Source organism: Cebus imitator, unplaced genomic scaffold (assembly GCF_001604975.1).
Source record: "Cebus imitator isolate Cc_AM_T3 unplaced genomic scaffold, Cebus_imitator-1.0 Scaffold65, whole genome shotgun sequence".
Classification (NCBI taxonomy): domain Eukaryota; kingdom Metazoa; phylum Chordata; class Mammalia; order Primates; family Cebidae; genus Cebus; species Cebus imitator.
The window spans coordinates 1,538,525-1,560,357 of record NW_016107380.1 but is presented as its reverse complement, the minus strand read 5'-3'; the positions used below and the strand labels follow the sequence as shown (position 1 = coordinate 1,560,357).

The 21,833-nt window shown below is 33.3% G+C and overlaps 1 protein-coding gene across 1 annotated transcript in view; it reads left to right on the top strand.

Moving 5' to 3' along the window:
* The window catches only part of VTA1 (vesicle trafficking 1), a 68,618-nt gene that overhangs the window by 35,796 nt on the left and 10,989 nt on the right, over nucleotides 1–21,833 (top strand). Inside the window, exons 5-6 of the mRNA XM_017530409.1 lie at nucleotides 10,549–10,657; nucleotides 19,065–19,241. Coding sequence (XP_017385898.1) covers nucleotides 10,549–10,657; nucleotides 19,065–19,241 — 286 coding nt within the window. The remainder of the gene's footprint in view (nucleotides 1–10,548; nucleotides 10,658–19,064; nucleotides 19,242–21,833) is intronic.

Sequence of the window (21,833 nt, the reverse complement as noted above, 5' to 3'; positions counted from 1 at the left end):
AGTAATGGAGGTAAATGTAAAAGACTATATATTTTTTATTTATTTAAAAGATAGATGACTATATTTATAAAAATTACTTTAACTATATGTATATATTTAGCAAACCCTAAAGAAGGGAGAGAAGGAGAAGGAAACAAAAACAGGTGGGACCAACACAAAACGCATAGCAAATTTTAGGCCCAAATACTGCTATATTGATACATACCATAATTGTTAATGGACTAACACTCAAATTTTAAGAGGTTTTCAGACTAGGTTTTTTTTTAAAGCAAGCCTTAACTGTATACTGTTGTTTTTCTTTTTTGTTTTGTTTTGTTTTGTTTTTTAAATATAAGAGATACTCTTCAAACAGATAAATATTTTGAAAATGAAAATGTGGGAAAATGTTCAATGCGGGTACTAAGCAAACAGAATCCCAAGTGGCCATAGATAAAATAGACTTTGAGAAGATGGGTTACTAGAGATAAAAGGGGACATTTTATAACAATAAAGGGGTCAGTTCATCAAGAAGACAATACAGTTACAAATATCTGTGCATCTAATAAAACTTTCAAATTATATGAAACAAAAATTGACAGAAAAGAAAAATAAGGAAAAATTTATAATCATAGTTGGAAATTTCAACACCCGCTTGTTAGTCGTTGGTAGAATGGTTTTAAAAATCAATAAAATAACGTGAATAAAGAGTGGCTGGATAAACTATTGTCTAGAATGTGAAAAACCAAGAGCTTTCATACATTGCTTGATGGAAATGTTATATTATAACTACTTTAGGAAAAGAATTGGCCAATTTTTTTAAAATGCTAAACGTACTCCGTTTTACCCAGCAATTCCTTTTCTGGTTTTTATCCAAGAGAAATAAAAACATATGTCCAAAAAAAGACTTGTTCAGGAGTGCTTATGGGAAGTTTATTCATAATAGCCCAAAGCTAGAAACAACCCTGATGCCCACCAACAGGGCTGCTAAATACATTGAGATGTTAGATACAAAAAGGAACTGACTACTGGTACTGCCTACAATGTGAATAAATCTAGTAGACATTATGCTGAGCAAAAAAACAGCTGGAAGATTACAGACTATATGATTCCCTTTATGTAAATGTGTGTGTATGTGTGTTAATACACACACACCAAAGGAAGTTGATTTGGAAGGGAATATAAATAGAAGTATGATTTACCCAGGTATATTAATCTGTTTGTCAAAATGTTAAATTGTGTACTGAAGATATATGTATCACAAAGTATGTTTTACTGCAGAAGTTAAATATTGAACTATTTTGCTTATAGGTTTGGTTTATCTTAGTATGGGTTGGCAGTTTTAAGCCTTACTCTGTATTCTAGGAGAAACCAAATGATTAAATATATTGAGGGAGACAGTTTTCTCACTTTTGGGGAATTTAGTTACAATGTGGAATGAGAGAAGACTAGTGTTGTGGTGTTAGGTTGGAATTGTAATCTTATTCATGCTTTTAAATATATTACATTAGATGAATAGATGTATTTATATAGATGTTATATGTATGCTATAGTTTGTGCATCTCTGTGCTCTCCTAGGAGCAATGATGCAACCAGTAGCAGTGAGCACACAATGAGCATCCCTACTGCCTGATTTTCTATTTTAAGTACCATTATCTGTACGAGGTACCAGGACTTTCATAAAAAGTGCTTAACCTAGGGCTGAGTCAGGGAAAGCTACACATAAGGCTGGACCTTCTTGTGACATAAAATAAGAAAGTGTTATCATAATCACAGGACCCAGAAGCCAACTTGAAAGGTTCCCATTGTCCAAGCCAGGGACAGTTTGAGCATAAAAATTAAGAATGATATTAATGGATAACTCATTGAATAAATTAAAAATCTGTATAGATCCAGACTGATACATACATACACATATATATATATATACATACATACCTACAAATACATACATACATACAGAGAAGGCTCTTTATCCCATAGTATTCTAACTATAAATATACAAATAATGATAAAATTAGAAAATTATCAGCGGACTTTAAAAGTAGTAAATGGAAAGTTTGATGAAAAGAAGTATATTTACTTGTCTGAATGTCTCATCAAATTGCTTATTAATTTCAAAGGAAAATAGTAATTCAATAATGAGAAACCTGTCACACACCTCTTTAGGCCAAGTCATTAAACCTAACACCACCAATATTGGGACAGCCTACATCATGTGAACTGAAAAAGACAAACATTGCTTCAGTGATAATCCTGCCAAAAATGTATAACTGGAACCTAATCATGAGGAGACATCATACAAATTGATAGACATTTTACCGCTAGCTTGGTATTTTTTAAAATGTCAAGGTCAAGAAACAGTAATCATGCTCCTTAGATTATATCTGGGCCTGGAGGAGAAATAACTACAAAGGACATAATTCAGATAATTGACAGATTTTATTGGGACTGTGGATCAGACAGTAGTGTTGTGTAAGTATTAAATTTTTTGATTTTTGATATTGTCCTAGATTTTAGAAAGTGCAGTGAAGGGGTAAGAGGACACTGTCTTCAATTTACTCTTAAATGGTACAGAAAAAAAGAAAAAGAAAAAAAAATACACACAGACACACATTTTTTAAATTTTTATATATACATAAATTATATACCTTTGTACATATCAATAAATTGATAAAACAAAAATTAAATAGTTGGAGAATCTGAGAAGATATGTGAGAGTATCTTGTCCTATTTTTAAAACTTTCTCTAAGTTCGATGAGAACTAACTCTATTTTCTTTTCAAAAAATAATTAACATCGGTTTCTTTTCTTACCCCAGTATATTAAGTATTATATGGTTACCGATCATACCTTGTTTGGAAATCTTTTGGCTGCTTGGAACATATATTCCAATATTATGATAAAAATAGAGGAGTTACATTTGAGTATTTGTGTATTAAGTTATAGTTATGATTTTGGGGGTATAGTTTTACTCTCCTTTTTAAAACTTGTGTGATGAAATTATAGGTGCTTTGAAAAATATAAAAGGATAAAAATGTTGAATAAATATCAGGAAATACATGTACTCTGTGACTGTATTTCAATATCTGAGTCATTTTGATTATAAATTTGTTTAATGTGTTTTTTTCTAGCATTTCTCATTATACCATGTCTCAAGAGTTTTGGGAGTTATTTGAAACTCTTGTTTATATAATAACTTGGGAGGTTGAGGGACTAAGTATAAATGTATTATCTGTGATGTTGCCACAGATTTAGTGATTATTAATCCCATTTTAATACTGACTACTTTGAAAGTGTTATGAAAGCTGTGGATTCTCATGCAAATGTGTATTGCATTTTTGCTTGAAATTTGGGGGATGTTCCAGGAAGAAGCAAGAGAAAATGCTATGTTTTGGGGACAGTACAAGCTACCTATTCTTGTTTGAGAAATAACAAGAAGAACAATGTTGCAGAATCCAGAATGAGAAGTAGTGATAGGATAGGAGATGAGGATGGGGGTTGCGGGGGGGAAGATTCAAACAGAGAATTTATAAAATTTGACTTGTATTTTTTAAAGTATTATTCCTTTCTGTAATGGACAAGAGTGGAAAAGGCAAGCTCATTAGTACATCATTAAATAATCAAGATTAAAGATAATGCTTGCTAGGACCAGTGTTTGCAGAAGAGTAGTGGTTGGATTCTGGATATATTTTGAATGTAGAGCCTACATAATTTAACAGATTCATTGGTGGAGTGTAAAATATACGTTTAACTCAAAAATGACCAAGGGTTGGACCTGATAGCTGTGAGCTTATACTTAACCATTGTTGCAATTTATAGACTTGTGGGGGGGGAATCAGAAGTTAGTTTTGAACTCGGAGGAGCTTATCAAACATACAGGAGAAATATGGAATTGGATGTGTACTTATACAAAATCCTAAGGTTCAGAATATATAAATATGGAAGTTGGCAGCAAATACACCTCATGGTATTTAAAGGTAGTATATTTAAAGCCATTAGACTCTATGACATCATCAAGTATAGAAAGAGGAGGAGACAGGGAATCCAAGAGCTGAAGCCTGGGGTACTCCTGACATTGGAACATAAAAAAGAACCAGTATAAAGGACAGAAGGAGGGGTGGCAAGGGAAAAGGAAAACCAGGAGGTCTTGATAACCAGGAAAGTAAGTGTAAAGGGGGACATCAAGGAATGGGGTGGGAAATAAACACTGATTCATGGTGATAGGGGTCAAGGAAGATGATATGTAAGCCTTGAATTTAGGTGGCAAAAACCGCAGTTACTTTCACACCAACCTAATAGCAATGTAGAAGTAATCTGTAACCTTGTCAAAAGCTGTTGCAGTGCGTTGTGGTGATTAAAAACTTTCCTAGGATGGATTTAAGATAAAATCAAAAAGGAATAATTAGTTAGAGACAGCTAATATAAAACTTTATCTTTCAAGGTGACCTTCTGGTATGCTGATAGAGAATAATTTATATCATATTTTTCATAGTTCTAGCCAGGAATTCATTATTACACTCTTGTGATTCTTATAGGCAATAGGTTTGAAAATTCCTGCTCCAGCCTATGGTTGCCAGTCTCTAACCAGTTATGCTTCAGTATAGCAAATGATTTAAAAATTGAGTGAAGGCTGGGCATGATGGCTCACACCTGTAATCCCAGCACTTTGGGAGGCTGAGATGGGTAGATCACAAGGTCAGGAGTTTGAGACCAGCCTGACCAACATGGTGAAACCCTGTCTCTACTAAAAATACAAAAATTAGGTGTGTTGGCGTGCGCCTGTAATCTCAACTACTCAGAAGCCTAAGGCAGGAGAATTACTTGAACCCAGGAGGTGAAGGTTGCACTCCAACCTGGGCAACAGAGCGATAGTCCATCTCAAAAATAAAAATAAAACATTATAAAATAAATAAATGAAAATTCATGCTAATTCTAGTGGCCAAAATTTGCAGTTGTCAGTGATTCTCATCAATCCAGTTAAAAAACAGGAACTTAGAGGCCAGGGACAAAAGTAAAAGTTCTTTTCGCAGTTCCTGTTTCCCAGAAAGGATGTCTAATCAGCCAAAAGGAGTTAACGAAACTCTTAAAATTTCCTTTTAAAACATTGAAAATTTCCTTTTAAAACATTGTTTAATATCCAGCATCCTTTACATCCTTTATTTTAAATAAAACAACATTGGAAAGTGAATTAATTTACAACTGCCAGAATTTTCTGCTAAATAGTATATGCATCAGTTTGTAGGAATGGGGATGTTTTGGAAACAGTATGAAATAAAAATCGAATAGGTTACTTTACTAAAAGTAACTCTTTTCAGCTTAGTTTCTTAAATTTCACATACTGATGCAGAAACCCAAATTGGTTTAAACTTCTCCACACTGCTCATACTTGGGTATGAGGGCTGAAGGAACCTTCCAAAATTACTACAACTTTTCCACTAAGTCTTTTAGACAGGATTAAATTATTTCAGATTGAAGAAAATTTGTCTTAATTTTAAAGACCCTCAAAGCAGTTAAAACCTTCTTTAGAAATTTATTTACTTTTGAAACAGTCTTCTTTGTAACTACCAAAAGGTACGTTCTGCATTGATAAACATTAAGTAGTTGACCTTTAAGGCTTATTTCTGTTGTTTAATATATTTTCATCTGAATTGCAAATTGCAGTGTGGTAATTGTAGTTTACCAAGGTAGACCAGAATTGAGTGGCTAACTTTACTACTAAAACAGTATGACTTTTCAGTAAATTACTTTACTTTTATAATGACATTTCTTCATCTCTAAAATGATAGGATTATAGAATCCCAAGAAAGAAGGATGGAGAAATAAGGGACTCCAGATAAGACACATGACACATTTAGGGATGGCAGTTACTGTCTGGTTTCACATTAGACTCTAAAGCTCATGCTTCACTCATTCATCTCATATATCCCCAGCACTTAGCATAGTACCTGACTTGAGTAAATAATAAATAACTGTTGACTTACTCGAAATGAGGGTGCTTCATAGGGAGTAAACATTTGCACTTAGCCTTGGAGACAAGGAGACTGGGCAGAAAGGGGAGCCATATTAGATAAGAGAGAATAGCATGAGAAAATGCAGGTAAGACAGGAATCCAATCTTGGTTGAGGGAAATGGAAATAAGACTGAGTGTCCACAATGTAGAGGGCATTGAATGCCAGATTAAACTGTATTTACATTGAGCCAGTCCTCTAATGTCTCAAAGCCTTATTGTGAGTAAAATGTGACCTGCCCAAATTTCAAGGTCCTGAGGAAGAAGTAAGAAAAAAATGTGTTGAAATGCTTCATAACCTACAGAATGCTATAAAGATGTCAGTCCAAGACTTTAATCTTATCTTGGATTTATCTTACTTATCCAACTAACATTTAATATGTATCTTCTATCCAGGGCATATTGATTTATTTATCTTTATTCCCCAAATATTTCCTTACTTCTACCTTTGCTGGTATGTTTCCTTCTCTCCAGAATTTCATCCCTTCCACTTTTTCACATCTTACCCATCCTGCATGGCCATACTAAAGTATCATTTCCATAAGCTTATTCTGGTTTTTCTTTATTCTCTGAACTGTTCCATGTACTTACTATGGAAAACAAGTTTAATACTTCTTACTAAATGTGTTTTTATAGTAATAGTTCCTTTTGTTATAATTGCATATCCGTAGCAAGATGACTAGCTCCCTCCCTAAGGATGGAAATCATGTATTAACTTATTTTATATATCCCATCTTGCTAATTAAAAGTCTTAGTTAAGAGCATACTTTTATAGAACCTAAAAGTATGTTGAGGTTAACCATACATATCTTATGTTTTCCCCAAAAGAGGGAAAGTTTAAACCACTAAAAATTTAGGGTAATTAATTACCTTCATTAGTTTTCATTGCTGGAGCATAGGTTAATAATGAACATTTTTAAATAATATCATTTTGCAGATACTGAAGTAAAGTGGACATGCGAATGTAAAGACTCAAATCTGATACGAATCCAGCATTTGTAGCCCTTCAATTCCAATTGCTCAGGATTTTGAAGTTAAAAATAATTTGGAAAAGTCAGTGCTTTAGCACGTATTCTTTGCTCTGAAAAAATGAAAAAGGAAGAAAAAGGTGAACCATAAGATATTGCTGTTTCTGTAGGTCTAAAACAAACACCGGAAATTTCAAGCCCTTCTAACTATATTATAAATGTAGCAGAACTTCCTAAGTCCAGTAGTCCTTTATATACCACAGAAATAATGATCTCTTATACTACCACAGAAACTTCAATCAGAACCAGTTATATACATTGGAGATGTGTATACTCCTGAGCAGCTACTGCATACTGGTCACAAAGCCACGTGTTTGGTATAAACAACAGATAGACATAGACTCTGCTTCTAATGAACTTTTATTGTAAGGTATGTGGGTGTTTTGAGGGTCAGGAGAGGATACTTTGTAAGCATTCTTTTATATATATAATTTTAAACAATTATAAATATTGTTAATTAAAAAAAAAGATGTAAGATTACTGGAGAGTCTGACCTTAGATTGGAAACCTCAGGAAAACCTTTCTGAGGAACTGGCATTTAATCTGGCATAATGAGGAATGAGCTGAGTAGGGGTGAGTTCGGTGGGTAAGGAAGGAAAAAGGCAGCAGGCTGAGAAAACAGGTTGTGTGGGCCATGGCATGTGTAGTAACAGAAAAAATAAATGCATAGCTGGATGGTAGTCAGTGAATGGGATAGGGCTATAGAGAGGAAGTGGGACAATCAAGAACCAGGCAGAGTAGACCCTTGTAGCCCAAGTCAGAGTTTATTTTACATTTTAAATGAATTAGGAAGCCACTGAAAAGATTGACCTGAGTGGATTTATGTTTTTGAAAGATCGCCGTGCTCAGGAGTACTAGATAAGGAAGATGTGGTCGGGGCTAGGGCAAAAATAGAAATTGGGAATTAGGGGGCTATTGCAGAGAAAAGGGGAAGATGAAGACCAATCAAGGTATGTTTCAAAAGGAAAATCAGCTGGATTCTTGGTGAATTAGGTGAGAGAGTGAGGAGAGATGCAAAGGATAGGGAGAGCTGTTAAAAATGACTCTTCCCATTTACTTGAGAGTGAAGTTCCCAAGGGAAGGAAACATGGTAGGGGAATCCAAAAAATAGTTTTAATTTTAATTGTATGTGAGACATCCCATGTGGTGATGTCACATAGTTGGATATTTGTCGAAGCAGATTCTGGCTAGATACATAAATTTAAGGATAATAAATTTATCAATAGTATTTAAAGCTATGGGAAAGCATATGAAGAAGTAAAAAGTATAAGCTAAGATGGCAGGATCATGATGCTTGTAGGAATCTTGTAGGTGGTATAATGAGTTAAGACAGCCCACTGTGAGGTAATAAATGGCAACTGATAGGATATGTGAACTTGAGATGGGGGAAGAAGGAATGAATGAATATACATTATCTGAAGGGAACTGCTTCTATTCATTCAGCTCAGATAATTGCTAAATAAACGTGGGCCCAGAGCTTTCATTTTTTTAAAGAGAAGTTAGAAATTTGGCTGTTCTGTAACTTTTCCAGTATTTGAATATACAAAATATAATTCATATTTAAAATTATATGTGAGTTATTATTGATCACACCAACTATTTTGCAGTCTCTGCTAGGACAGAGTATTTAAAATTATTTGAAGGTTAGCTAGAGGATTAGGAGCCAAAGGAGATAGGAGAGAAACCAAAAGAATAGAGTGTCATAAAAACCAGAGATAGAGAATGTTTCACAAAGATTGGCATAGTCCAGGGTTTAATATATTTAGAGAGTTTAGCAGCTTAGTTAGATGGTACCTGAAAAGTGTCCCTTGGGATTTTCTATTGTGGACGAGGCAGTTGATAGTAGCAAGAGCAACTCCTCAAGTGAACTGACATCTTAAGTGGGGTATCAGCTGGAACATGTGGGCTCCCTACCAGTAAAAGACATAGGCATATTCAAATTATCTGACCTTTTGTGTTACTGGAAAAAATGAACTAAACAGAAAAGAAATATGCCCTCCCCACCCACCAGAGTGGACTAAATAGTGAAGAAGTAAAGACTTTAAATGTGGATACTTCTGTTGGAAAGCTTGTTTGTGAAATGGAGCAAAATGTCATACTTGGAAGAAAATCAGAATCAATGTATAGATTTTTTAATTACATATGTAAGAGGAGTTTGATAAGAAAAGGGAAGTGTGATACAAATTCAGTAACTTAAGGGTTAATTTTTTTAGGTTTCTGTGCAGAAGTTACCTGTGGTGGTATTTGGAGACTTGCGTTATAGAATACTCAACTAAGTATCTGGACCATGTGCTGCATTTGCATTTGTACTTACTGATGGCTTAGTTGGATCTTTGCAAAAGGCTGCTCTATTTCTTTTTTTTTTTTTTTTTTAGTGAGGAAGAGGTACAATCTGTGTCACCCGGGCTGGTACAGTGGTGCAATCTCTTCTCACTGCAACTTCTGCCTCCTGGGTTCAAGCAATTCTCATGCTTCAGCCTCTGAATAGCTGTAATTAGAAGTGTTTGCCACCATGCCCAACTAATTTTTTTTGTATTTTTCATAGACAGTGTTTCACCATGTTGGCCAGGCTGATCTCCGACTCCTGAGCTCAGGCATTCCCCTCTCCTTAGCCTCCCAAAGTGCTAGGATTGTAGGCATGAGCCACTGTGTCCAGCCCTCTATTTCTATTGTAGTTGTTTTCAAGTAGTAAAACTCCGTTTGCTGTCAAACTCTAATATGCATATAAATCACCTAGAGTCTTGTAGTGTAGATGCAGGCTGGCACTTACAGATTGAGTTCAGTAGATCTGGGATGGGCTTGAAGATTCTGCATTTCTAACAAGTTCCCAGGTGATAACGATGTGACAATAAAGGGCAGTTGAAAATATAAACTAAAAATTATTAGCATCTGCATTTTTTAAAGCAAATTTTTATCTTACAGCATGTAACATTAGTTTTAAGGCACAGAAGAAGAGGCAACTAACAGGTTCTCCATGATCTTTTCAGTTCTTCTTACAACTCAATGAAGTATTATTTTTTCCTTTTTAGAATCAGGATAGTTGAGGTTCAGAGCTGTTAACCAGCATGTAACTAGCTAAAAAGTCAGATTTACCTGCCTATCAGTCTAGTATTTGCTTTAACCACTACATCATCTTATTTTTCTTTTTATTTTTTTCTAGATTTGTACAGATCTTTTTTTTTGTCTTTAGTGAAAATAATTCAATCTGTTGTTACTTTTATATTTAGTGTTAGAATTCTACTTTAGCCTATGTTTCCCCTATGCAGAAGAGTTGCAATTTTTGCTGGAAGGACACTCCTGTTTTTCCATTGTAGATCCTTTCTGAAATGTTAAACGATAAAAGAGAACTGGGCATCTGTTTTGAGGACAGTAGCTTTTCATGAAGTCTGTCAGTAGGGTGGGGAGAGTGCCAGTTTCAGAGCTGTAATCTACCAAAATAATTTTTATCTCAGAAATATGATATAGGTCATTATAAATGTTTACTTTTTACTTCTTTACCATAGCCCAATGTTGATATAAAAATGCTCTCTTTTAGAATGTGAAACACAGGAAGTATGCCAGGTGGAAGGCAACATACATCCATAATTGTTTGAAGAATGGGGAGACTCCTCAAGCAGGCCCTGTTGGAATTGAAGAAGATAATGGTATGTATTTATTTATTATAAGTAAAAGGAATTAATAGAATCATCATTATTTGGAGGGAACAATACAGTTTTGTTTTCATCAGGCCCAGAATCTATGAAAGTTAAGTATAAAATCATAAATTTAGGGACAGTAAACAAAAAGGTCAAACTGCTGTAATACCTGACCATGTCAACAAAATGACTTATCTGTCTCTTACCTTTAATCAGATTTCATTCCTGTTATATAGGAAAGGCAATCCATTTATAATTTATAAAATGTTCAAACCACAAAGAATACTATATTATTTTTATAAATCTATTTGAGTTGTGTAGGTTATTTGGGAAGTTAGTAATACATTCACGTTGTTCAAAAAATCATAGAGTATATAAAAAATATGAAATGAATTTCTCCTGTCTACCACATCCCCCATCTTACCAGATCCTACCAAAACTCAAGTAAGTGTTGTTTTTAGTTTTTTTGTGATCTTTACAGAGATCATTTTTTATGAATTTACTAGCAAGTAGAAATATATATCCCCCCTTTTTTCATACAACTGCTAATATACATACTGTTCTGTACTTGCTTGTGTTTTTTTTTTACTTAATATGTACAGGAAAATTTTACCATCACATAATGTGTTTTACAAATTTTAATCATGAAAAAATAAAGGTCTTGCTATTTTACTTGGCCTTTCAGTTAATGTGTAATAAAAAAGGAAAACCTTTTTTCACTTACTTTTTATTTATTAGACATAGCAAATAGATGGTTACAAAGAGAACTGTTCTAGGAACTGAGAAAATTCCAAACAATCCTTGCATTTTGTTACATATTTTGAGACATCTGTGAAGATAATTATCCAATGCAGGCATCAGTAAACTTTCTTAAAGGGTCAGATAATAAATATTTTCAGTTTATGAATGATAGTCTTTGTTGCATCTATTTAGCTCTGCTGTTGTAGTGGAGAAGTAGCCATAAATAATATGTAAAAAAATGAGTGTGGTTGTGTTCCAGCAAAGTTTTATTTACAATAACAGGCAGCCAGCCTGCTGCCCATAGTTGGCCAACCACAATCTAATTAAACTCTTTAGTTCTATATGATAATGAATTTTATTAAAAGATTGACTATTATTGAACCAACTTTACATTGTGTAATAAACCCCACTTAGTTGTGATATATTATTTTTTTAATTATACTGATGGGTTTAGTTCACTAGTACTATTTCAGTTAGGATTTTTACATTGAGAGTCATAACTAAAAATGGTATACAGTTTTCTTTTTTGTATCAATGTTATGCTTGCTTCATAAATATAGTCAAAATCTTTCTAGTCTTTTTTTATGCTTTGGAACAGTAGAATTATCTGGTCTTTAAATGCATCCTAGAAATTTTTTTGAAACCGGCTAGCCATTTTACTTTTCAGGACTATTTTATATGTTTCATTTTATGTACATTGAAATACCTAATAATTTGTCAATTTGGGATTTTTGGCATTCTTTCAATATCAGTGACTTCTCTAATCTTAAAACACTTAACGTTTTGCCTTTGAAAGTAGGAAGTGTCCATTTTGATGATCACGGACCTTACTGTAGGCCCTTACTATTAATAATACTAGTCAAGTAGATTATTAAATGTAGATAGTTTTTGTTTTCCAAAAGCCAACTTAAATGGAAGTTGTCATTTCTGTTATTTATTTGCATACAAATTTGATGGAGTTTCTGGGTAGTAGGAAATTGTAAGCTACAGAATACTAATAATAAATCCTGTGCAATATAAAGGAGAATATTTTCACTGTATACTTTTTCAACTTATTAACTTAAAACATAACCTAGTGTCGTACTCAGGGCTTAATGTCATAACATGTAATAATATCTCCTCAAAGATAGCCTATATATCTGTAAGATGTAATGTCATTAAATCTCAGTTTGTGTTAAAAAAAAGTCTTAAGATCTTGATTTGTTTTCTTCTTTTTCTCAGTGTAGAATTATATTCTGTTGTGTTTTAACTCTTGCAACTATAATTTAAGTGAAAAAGGTAGTATATTTAACAAAAACATAATTGTCTGTTGTTCTGGCATTTTATTTCTAGTAAAACCAGTAGAAAATAATAGATACTTTAGTTAACTTTGATGAATAACAAAATAGGATATACTTTTGAAAACAGTGCTGTGTTTTAAATTCTAGCTGAATACCACAGCATCATGACATTTGAATAGATGTTACAGACAGGCTTCAACTTACGATTTAATTTACACTTCTTCACCTTTAAGAAGATAGCAAAGAAATATGCATTCAGTAGAAAGTGTACTACGAGAATCCATAGTCATTGATTTTCACTTTCAGAACAATATTTAATAAATTACATAAAGGCTTTGTGTTAGATGATTTTGTACTAATCTGAGTGCTCTGAGCACGTTTCATGTAGGCTAGGCTAAGCTGTGATGTTCAGTAGGTTAGGTATTTAAAATGCATCTTTGACTTCTATGTTTGACTTACAGTGGAATTATTAGGATATAACATCATATGTTGATGAGCATCTGTATATGGAATTAACGGTATAAAAAACGAACAGCTGATCGTTGAAACTACTCATTTTATATGGTAAAATAAAAGAAGTTTTGTTTTGGTACAATGTCAGATTTACTGGAAAGTTGCCAGAATGATATAAAGAATTCTCATATGCCTTTGATCCAGAATTAAACATTCTCTCTTTGATTCATAGTCTCTCCTGCTTGCTCATCCCTTGTCCCCTTCCCTCTTTCCCCACTCCCCCTACCACACATAGACAAGAGGACCTGAGGTTACTTTATATGTGCGTGTGTGTCAAATTTTAAAATAAAACCTGGTATCATACTCTGGTATGTTAATGTCAGTTTTTAGCAGTATTTCCTCAAAAATGGCTTATGGCTTCACAAGAGGATATTAAATATTTTTGAAGTCTTTGTTAATAATTAGAGATATGGTCTTTTACTCCTGAGTACTTCTGTATTTTCTAAGAATGATGGCATTCTTTTTACTACAGTGCAATTATCAAAATTGAGAAGTATAGTATTTATTCAGTGTATTATCTGATCTCCATCTGTATTCAGATTTGAGCAGTTGACTCAATAATATTCTTTGTAGTTTTTTTCCTCATACAGATAGATCACACATTCTGTCTGGTTGTCATGTCCCTTTAGTCTCCTTAATCTGGAGTAGTTCCTTAGGATTTCTAGTGTTTCTTTGCCTTGATGTTTTTGAAAAGTATAATTACTTGTTAACTGTTACTCAATTTGTCTAATGTTGCCTCATGATTAATTTAACCCTATGCATTTTTTGCAGGAATAGCCCAAAATAAAGTTGTGTCCGCTCTGCCTTACATTAAAAGTATACAATTTTGGTGAAATGATGATGTTAACTGACCACTTGGGTAATGTGGTGTCTTCTGGATTATTCCCCATTAAAATTATTTTTCCCTTTGTTATTAATAAGTAAATTGTGGAAGATAATTTGACATTATGTAAATATCCTATATTTTTATGCAACCTCACCTTCTGGGTTTAGCATTCATTCTTTTTATTTTAATTACTTGGCACTTCCTTATAGTTAAGGAAGAACTTTCTAATCTGTACATAAATAAATGTGTGTTTATTCATTTTGCATATTCATTTAATTATTTGCATCATTGTGGGCTCATGAATTTATATTTGATTATAATTCATTAATTATTATTTTTTTTTTTTTGAGACGGAGCTTCGCTCTTGTTACCCAGGCTGGAGTGCAATGGCACGATCTCGGCTCACCGCAACCTCCGCCTCCTGGGTTCAGGCAATTCTCCTGCCTCAGCCTCCTGAGTAGCTGGGATTACAGGCACGCGACACCATGCCCAGCTGATTTTTTGTATTTTTAGTAGAGACGGGGTTTCACCATGTTGACCAGGATGGTCTCGATCTCTTGACCTCGTGATCCACCCGTCTCGGCCTCCCACAGTGCTGGGATTACAGGCTTGAGACACCGCGCCCGGCTCAATTATTATTCTTTATTGTGATCCTTCATGTGACTCCTGTTACAGCTTCTGCACCAGTTGTGGTTTCATTGGTTGAGCAAATTAACATTATTTGGCACCTAGTGTACAGCTATTGATCTGGCTAGTGCCTTTTTCTTCGTACCTGTCCATAAGTTTCCCTGGAAGCAGTTTGCTTTCGGCTGGCAAGGCCAGCAGTACACTTTCACTGTCTTGCCTCAGGGTTATGTCAGTTCTCCAGCTCTGTGTCACACTTTAGTTAGCAGGGATCTTAATAGCCTTCTTATCCTTCCATAAGATACTACACTGGTCCATTATATTGATGACGTTATGCTGACTGGACCTAGTGAGCAACTGTTCTGGACTTATTGGTAAGACATTTGCTTCTCAGAGAATGGGAAATCAATCTGACTAAAATTCAGGGACCTTAGTGAAATTTCTAAACATCCTGTGATAAGAGGCATGTCAAGATATTTATACGAAGGTGATAGATAAGTTGTTCCACCTCGCCACTCCTATAACCAAGAGAACAGGCACAATGCCTAGTGGGCCTGTTTGGATTTTGTAGTCAACATGTTCCTCATTTGGTGTGTTACCCTGACCCATCTATTGAGTGACTCCATCTAATTTTATTTTTCCTTTATCTTAACAAATCTGTCCTTCTGAGTTTCCACATAAATTATAGAATTAGATTTTCAGTTCTCTTTTTTAGGAAAAAAATGCCTACCAGGATTATGATTAGCATTGTATTAAACTTAGGGAGAATTGTCTTTCGATACATGATCATAATATATCTTTCCATTTATTTAAACTTTCTGTAATTTCTTTCAGTGATATTTTAGATTTCTTGGAATAGAGGTTTTATACCTCTTTTGTTAAATTTGCTTCAAGTATTTTGTGTCTTCATTCCCTTGTAAATGAAATTATTTTTTTAATTTAGTTTTTCAGTCCTTTGCTTCTAATATGAATTACAATTGATTTTTGTATAGTCTTTTATCTTGCAACCTTGCTAAATTTACCTGTTGCTTCTGATAATTACTTTGTAAACTCCTTGAGTTTCTATGTAGGTAACTATGTCATCTGCAAGGAGAGACAGTTTTGCTTCTCCCTTTTCAATCCTCATTTCTTTCTTTTTCCTGCCTATTGCACCAGTAGTAATAAATTTTTCCATTGTTTTGTTTTTTGCCCTATGTGATACTGAGAAATTTTCTTTATTTTCCTAGGGTGCTGAGTTTTGTCATAAATGGATGTTGAATTTTGTCAGGTGCTTTTTATGCATTTATTGAAATTATCACAAGATTTTTTTTCTTCTGTTAATGTGAGTTAACATTGATTGATTTTCAGATGTTGAACCAACCCTGCACTCATTGGTAAACTTAGTCATGATGAGACCTTGTATTGTATGGCTGGATTTAATTCTGATATTAAGGATTGTGTATCTACGTTTCAGTATTTGTGAGGGTTGGTATCAGAGTTACACTGTCCTCATAAAACAGGGTGAAAGTAATCCCTTCTCTGTTTTCTGAAAGGTGTTTGCATAAGATTGGTATTTTTTCTTATTTGAATGCTATAATTCACTGCTTATTTCATCTATGCCATGCATTTTCTTTTTAGGAGGGTTTTTAACCATGAATTCAATTTCCCCAATAGATTAGGACTGTTCAGATCATCTCTTTTTGGGTGAGTTATGATAGTTTGTATCTTCAAGTGATTGGTCCATTTCCCCTAGGTACTACCATTTATTAGCATAGCATTTTCTTATTGTCTTCATTATCCTTTTAATGTAGGATGTGTATGATATCACCTCTTTTGTTTCTCAAATTTATAATATGGATCCTCTTTTTCCCCCAGCTCTTGAGGAGATTTTTTTTTTTAAATATTCCAACAAGTACTTTGTAAAATTTTTTTATTCTTTATTTTCTAATTTATTTTTTTCTTCCTCCACACAAGTTTAATTTGCTTTTGGCTTTTTTAGCTTCTTAGGGAGGAAATGTAGATCTTTGATCTTTAAACTTTTCTTTTCTGATAGAAGAATTTAAATCTGTCAGTTTCCCTCTAAGCACTGGTTTAGTGACATCCTGCAAATTTTGGTATTACTCAGGTCAACGTAATTACAGCTTTTTTTGTGATTTCTTATTTGAATAATGGATTATTTATAATACGTTGTTTAATTTCAGAATATTAGAGGTGTTTCTACATATCTTATTGTTGCTGATTTCTAATTCGATTCCATTTTGGTCAGAGAACATACTACAAAAGATTTTGGTTTTTTGTAGTTTACCAAGATTTATTTCATGGCCCAGCATATGGTCTGTCTTAGTAAATATCCCATATGCAGTTGAAAAGAGTGTATTTTACAGTTATTGGTTATGATGTTCTGTGTAAATATCTCCAACTATAGGGGTTTTACCAGTTCTGTCAGTTTGTTTCATTTTGAGGCCCTGTTACTGTATTAGACACATGTATCCTTATAGTTATTTTTTATGAAGTAACCTTTTTATTATTATGGAACATGCCACTATATCTTGCTAATATTCCTTGTCATGGATTGTTTGGCCTTATTGTAAAGTTAGCCACCCCAGCTTTTGTGAGCTTGTTACTTATGTGACTTTTTTTTATCATTATGAAATCTTCCTTTTTATCTTAGGTAATATTCCTTGTCATTAATTCTATTTGTCTGTTGTTAAAATTAGTTGCCAGCTTTTGTCTGTAGGGTATTTACATGGTATGTCTATTTTTATCCTTTTAGTTTAAACAAATCTAGATCTTTGTATTTTAAAGTACATTTCCTGCAAAAAGCATGTATGTACTATTCTAATTCTGTCTCTCAACGCTGTGTGAGAAACAGTGTTTAGTTCGTTTACATTTAATGTAATTGCTGTAGCTAGATTTAAACCTGTTTTGCCATTTGTTTTCTGTTAATCCCATCTGTTTTTGTTCTCTTCTTACAGTCTTTAACCTCCCCCTGTTAGTTTTTCTCTTTCATTTCTTATGTCTATATTTTTATTTATGGCCTTGTACAAATTTATTATAGCAGCTTTAAAGTGCTTTTTTGCTGATTTTCAATATCAGCGTCATTTTTAGGTCTTTTTCTGTAGACTTTTTCTCTTATTTTCCTTTTCTTCCCTAATTTTTAATAATTTCTATTGTTGATAACATGTTGAATCTTCTCCGCATCCTGTGTTATCTTTCTCTGCGAAGTCTTGATTTTTGTTCCAGTAGACCATTGACTTGCCAGAACTCAAACTTTGTCCCCCCTTTCAGCTTTAAGTTGTTGCTTTTCTCCAGGGCCTCCCAGAGTCTTACATGAGTTTGCATAATTCCGAGCTTGCAGGTAGTTAGTCGGGGTTCATACAAACATTTCATGGCTCACTTCTTGGCAACTCTTTTTTTTTTGCATAGACTGTTGAGTGCCCTCAGTTGAAAAGCCACATAAAATCAAACCTTACCTGGTAAGATTTCCTCTTACCTTTACTCTGGTTTCTACCAGCTTTTGGTCATGCTTTAGTGTCTTTATGTTGTGGAAGCCTTTTTCTTTCCCAAAATGTATAAATGTTACAGTTCTCCAGTATTAGGGAAAGTCATTTTAATGTACAGTATATAAAGTATAAATCAGTCCACAAGGTTGTGTGATAAAATGCTCATCTCAGATTAGTAGGGAAATTTAACTTTTTCTTATTTGAAAGTATCTATATTGAATAGCATGTTTATAATCAGACAAAAAAGCTATTTAAAAATGTAGTAGGAAGCAAGAAGATATCTCTTTGCTAAATCTGTAGCTCTAGCTTGCTTTTATTTTAAATTGCTGTGATTCCCAAAAGCAGCTGATTGTCATTTTATACCCAAAATTCAATTTTTCAAAGTAGTTTTCAAATTCGGCTTATGAGACAGTTTATTTTAAAAGTTTACATTTCAGAACTTTTCAAAATGAAATATCTCATTTCTACATAGGCAAATGCAGAAGTTTATTATTTTTTTTTTGCTTATTAGCTAAATGCATTAAACAACTAACACACAGATAATCATATAGTAGCTAGTACACAGAAAATCTTAAGTGAAAATCCGCTGTCAGAAAATGGAGTTCTTATTGGGTAGCGTAAATGTGACATGTTTTGCCAGAAATGTCCTTGAGTCTTCATAAGTTTAAAGAAAGTTTATTTTAAATAAAAATATACTAGATGCAAAGAGTTTACAGAATTAGAAAATATTAACCTGAAAAAAATGATCATCATATTGTCAGGTACGATTATATTTTTTAAGAAAATAAAAAAATTAAAAATACTCTTTTAAGAATAGAGCCTACTTCTCCACTGCATTAAATAGAATTGCATTTAAAAATTCCATTTGTCATGTGTATAGTGAAATAAGAATACTTGGCATTTGTATTTCAAAATACCTACTATAACATTGTGTATATGTGATCTGATAGATGTTGAAGAAAATGAAGATGCTGGAGCAGCCTCTCTGCCCACTCCGCCAACTCAGCCATCATCATCTTCAACTTATGACCCAAGCAACGTGCCATCAGGCAACTATACTGGAATACAGATTCCTCCTGGTGCACATGCTCCAGCTAATACACCAGCAGAACTGCCTCACAGCACAGGTAGGAAACTGTAACTGAATGATTTATTTAATTCCCCTTTTATAAAAACTTCATTTCTTATCATGTATGTGCCTCATAATGATGGTCATGAAACACACCAAGATCCTTGAAATCCATGTGAACCCCAAGAAACATTAAATTATTTACATTAAAGTTTTAGTATTAGTTGTATTCCAGTTACTTGAGAAATGACAAGTATTATGTGCATTGATTACTATTTACCTTACAGTTTATTAATATGATTAGTTTCTATGCTTTTCATGTATATTGCTGTTTTTCTTTTTCTTCTCTTCCCTTTTCCCCTCTATTGTTTTAGAATAGCACGAAGGTGAATGGAGTTTATTACAGGATTTGTCATTCAGGGTCTCTTTGTGATACCTAGGTTAGATTAGCCTTGTCTTATTCCCTTGGGACCAAGCCTCTGCCCTCAACATGCCATATTATGATAATGAGGAGTGGGCTTTGAGGCATAAAATCTCAGTAACAATGAAATCATAGACAAGTGAAACAAGGGGTTCGTTTTTTATTTTAACCTTACAAATATGACACTTTAAAAAACTAACAGAAAAGAGAGATCTACTATCTTTGAATAAATCAGTACTGTATGTGTATGTTTTTATTTTTAAAAATCTGACAAAACTAGTCCTCGGTAGTTAAGTCGGGGTCAGTAAAGACACTTTGACAACAGTTACTCTTCCCTTTAATTGCATTGTTGACACAGTATCACCTTTATGCCCAAGTAGGACACTTGCAACTTGCAACTATAAATTTTACATTTAATTTAATTTTTTCACAAACTTTTCTTAAAAATATACTTTTATCCCAGGTGTCTTATGGCACTAAACTATACAAACACTTTAAAATACTTAATTAATAGAATGATAGTCATCCTTCTAGCCCTGATTTCTACTGTTCCTATTATGTAACACACTATTACTTTACTGACTTTCATTTGTCAGCCCTATTTTACCCAAACCTTGTAAGTTATTTTGCATAAATTACATTACATGTAAAAGTTTTCTGTTTGAACATTGTAGCATCAAATATGATTAGTATCTTTCTGCCTATTTTAAAGCTTTCAAGTTTATATTATCTACAAAAATATTGCTAGCATTTTCTTTAACATTATTGATGAAATGATAATTTTAGCACTGATTTCTTTTTGTGTCTTCATTCAGCATATTTCATCCTTTTTAATATTTTATGGTCTATGTGATGACATTAATAGACATACCTATTTGCATGTGTTTTGGAAGTAAAATTTCATGGAACACTTTTAAATATTTTGTTATGTTTAGAAATATTCATTATTTCCTGTGTAGAATAATGTAAGTGAAACCAGCTGCTTAGATCTATTTGCCTTAGATGGATACCATTCAAATTATACTTGAAGGTTTAAATCCTAATCAAGAGTCCCAGACACAAGCATTGTCATAGAGGAGCCAAGGGGAAATAAAATGCATTTTAGAGGAAAAGTGTATTGGTTATTTGTTTCTACCCCTTTGTAAATCATAAAGTCAACTGATATTTCTCTTAGCCTAAGTTTTTCCTCTTTCTAATATGAAATTAATCATACTAACTTCTCATGGCTATTTTAATTATTAAAAGAGAAAAACTATAAAAATTGACTAGTAGTAGACCTATCACAAAACCAGTTTTCAGCAAATTAGCCTCCTTTCCCTCCTTTTGTTCCTCTTCCTTCCTATCTCTGTGCCAAGTAAGTACAAGGTATTTAATGGCAAGTTAATGAATACTTAACTTGGGGGTAAGATATTAACCTTATAGAGAGACTGTCCAAGGAGTTTTGTTTTAGACAGTCTGTCAAGGCAGAGTTGTAGTATAGGCACATCAATATATATTTTCTATATAGATACACTTTATGAGTATACAAAAGAGAAAACACTTTTAGTGCGAGGGCTATAGTAGATTGATCCATATGAAATTGTTAGCTTTGTATAACAAAAACAATAAAGTATTTATAGTCTTATATATTCAAACTAATACACAATATATCTCCTGGCTAGAATATTGATGACATAAAGACAAATATTAGGTTGTTTTCCATTAGGAAGTTTTGTGTCGTGAACAGTTCATTTTGATTCAGTTAACTCTAGCATGAGCCTCTTGTTTTCCCTCTCTTTTGTTCCTTAGAGGGAGGAATAAAATTAAAAACTTAGAACTTTTATAGATTGAGACCCTATCATATTTTATACACTCTTGTAGCTTTACCAGTCAAAGACTTGTCGTAGCTAATTTCCACACTTACTCTTGCAGCAACTGTATTATGTATTACTGTCTTTAATTTATAAACTCTCAAGAGACTAAGCAATTATTCTAAGAAAAACATACCCAGTAATGACAGAACCAGAACCTGAATCCAAGTTTTTTTAACTTCATGTTTTGGCCACCTGCCTTCTGTGTTCTTCCTCCAAGGAACTGAAATCCTCTCAAATTAAAACCTACTTTTCTGATTAGTATATTTCCCCTTAAGATTGATTTGAGGTGTTGGAATCTCCTCCTTTTAGCCCCATATTTTTTTTTTCTAGTGTATTTGAAACAATAAGAAAAGTTCATAGTTGCCTAAAAAAAAAA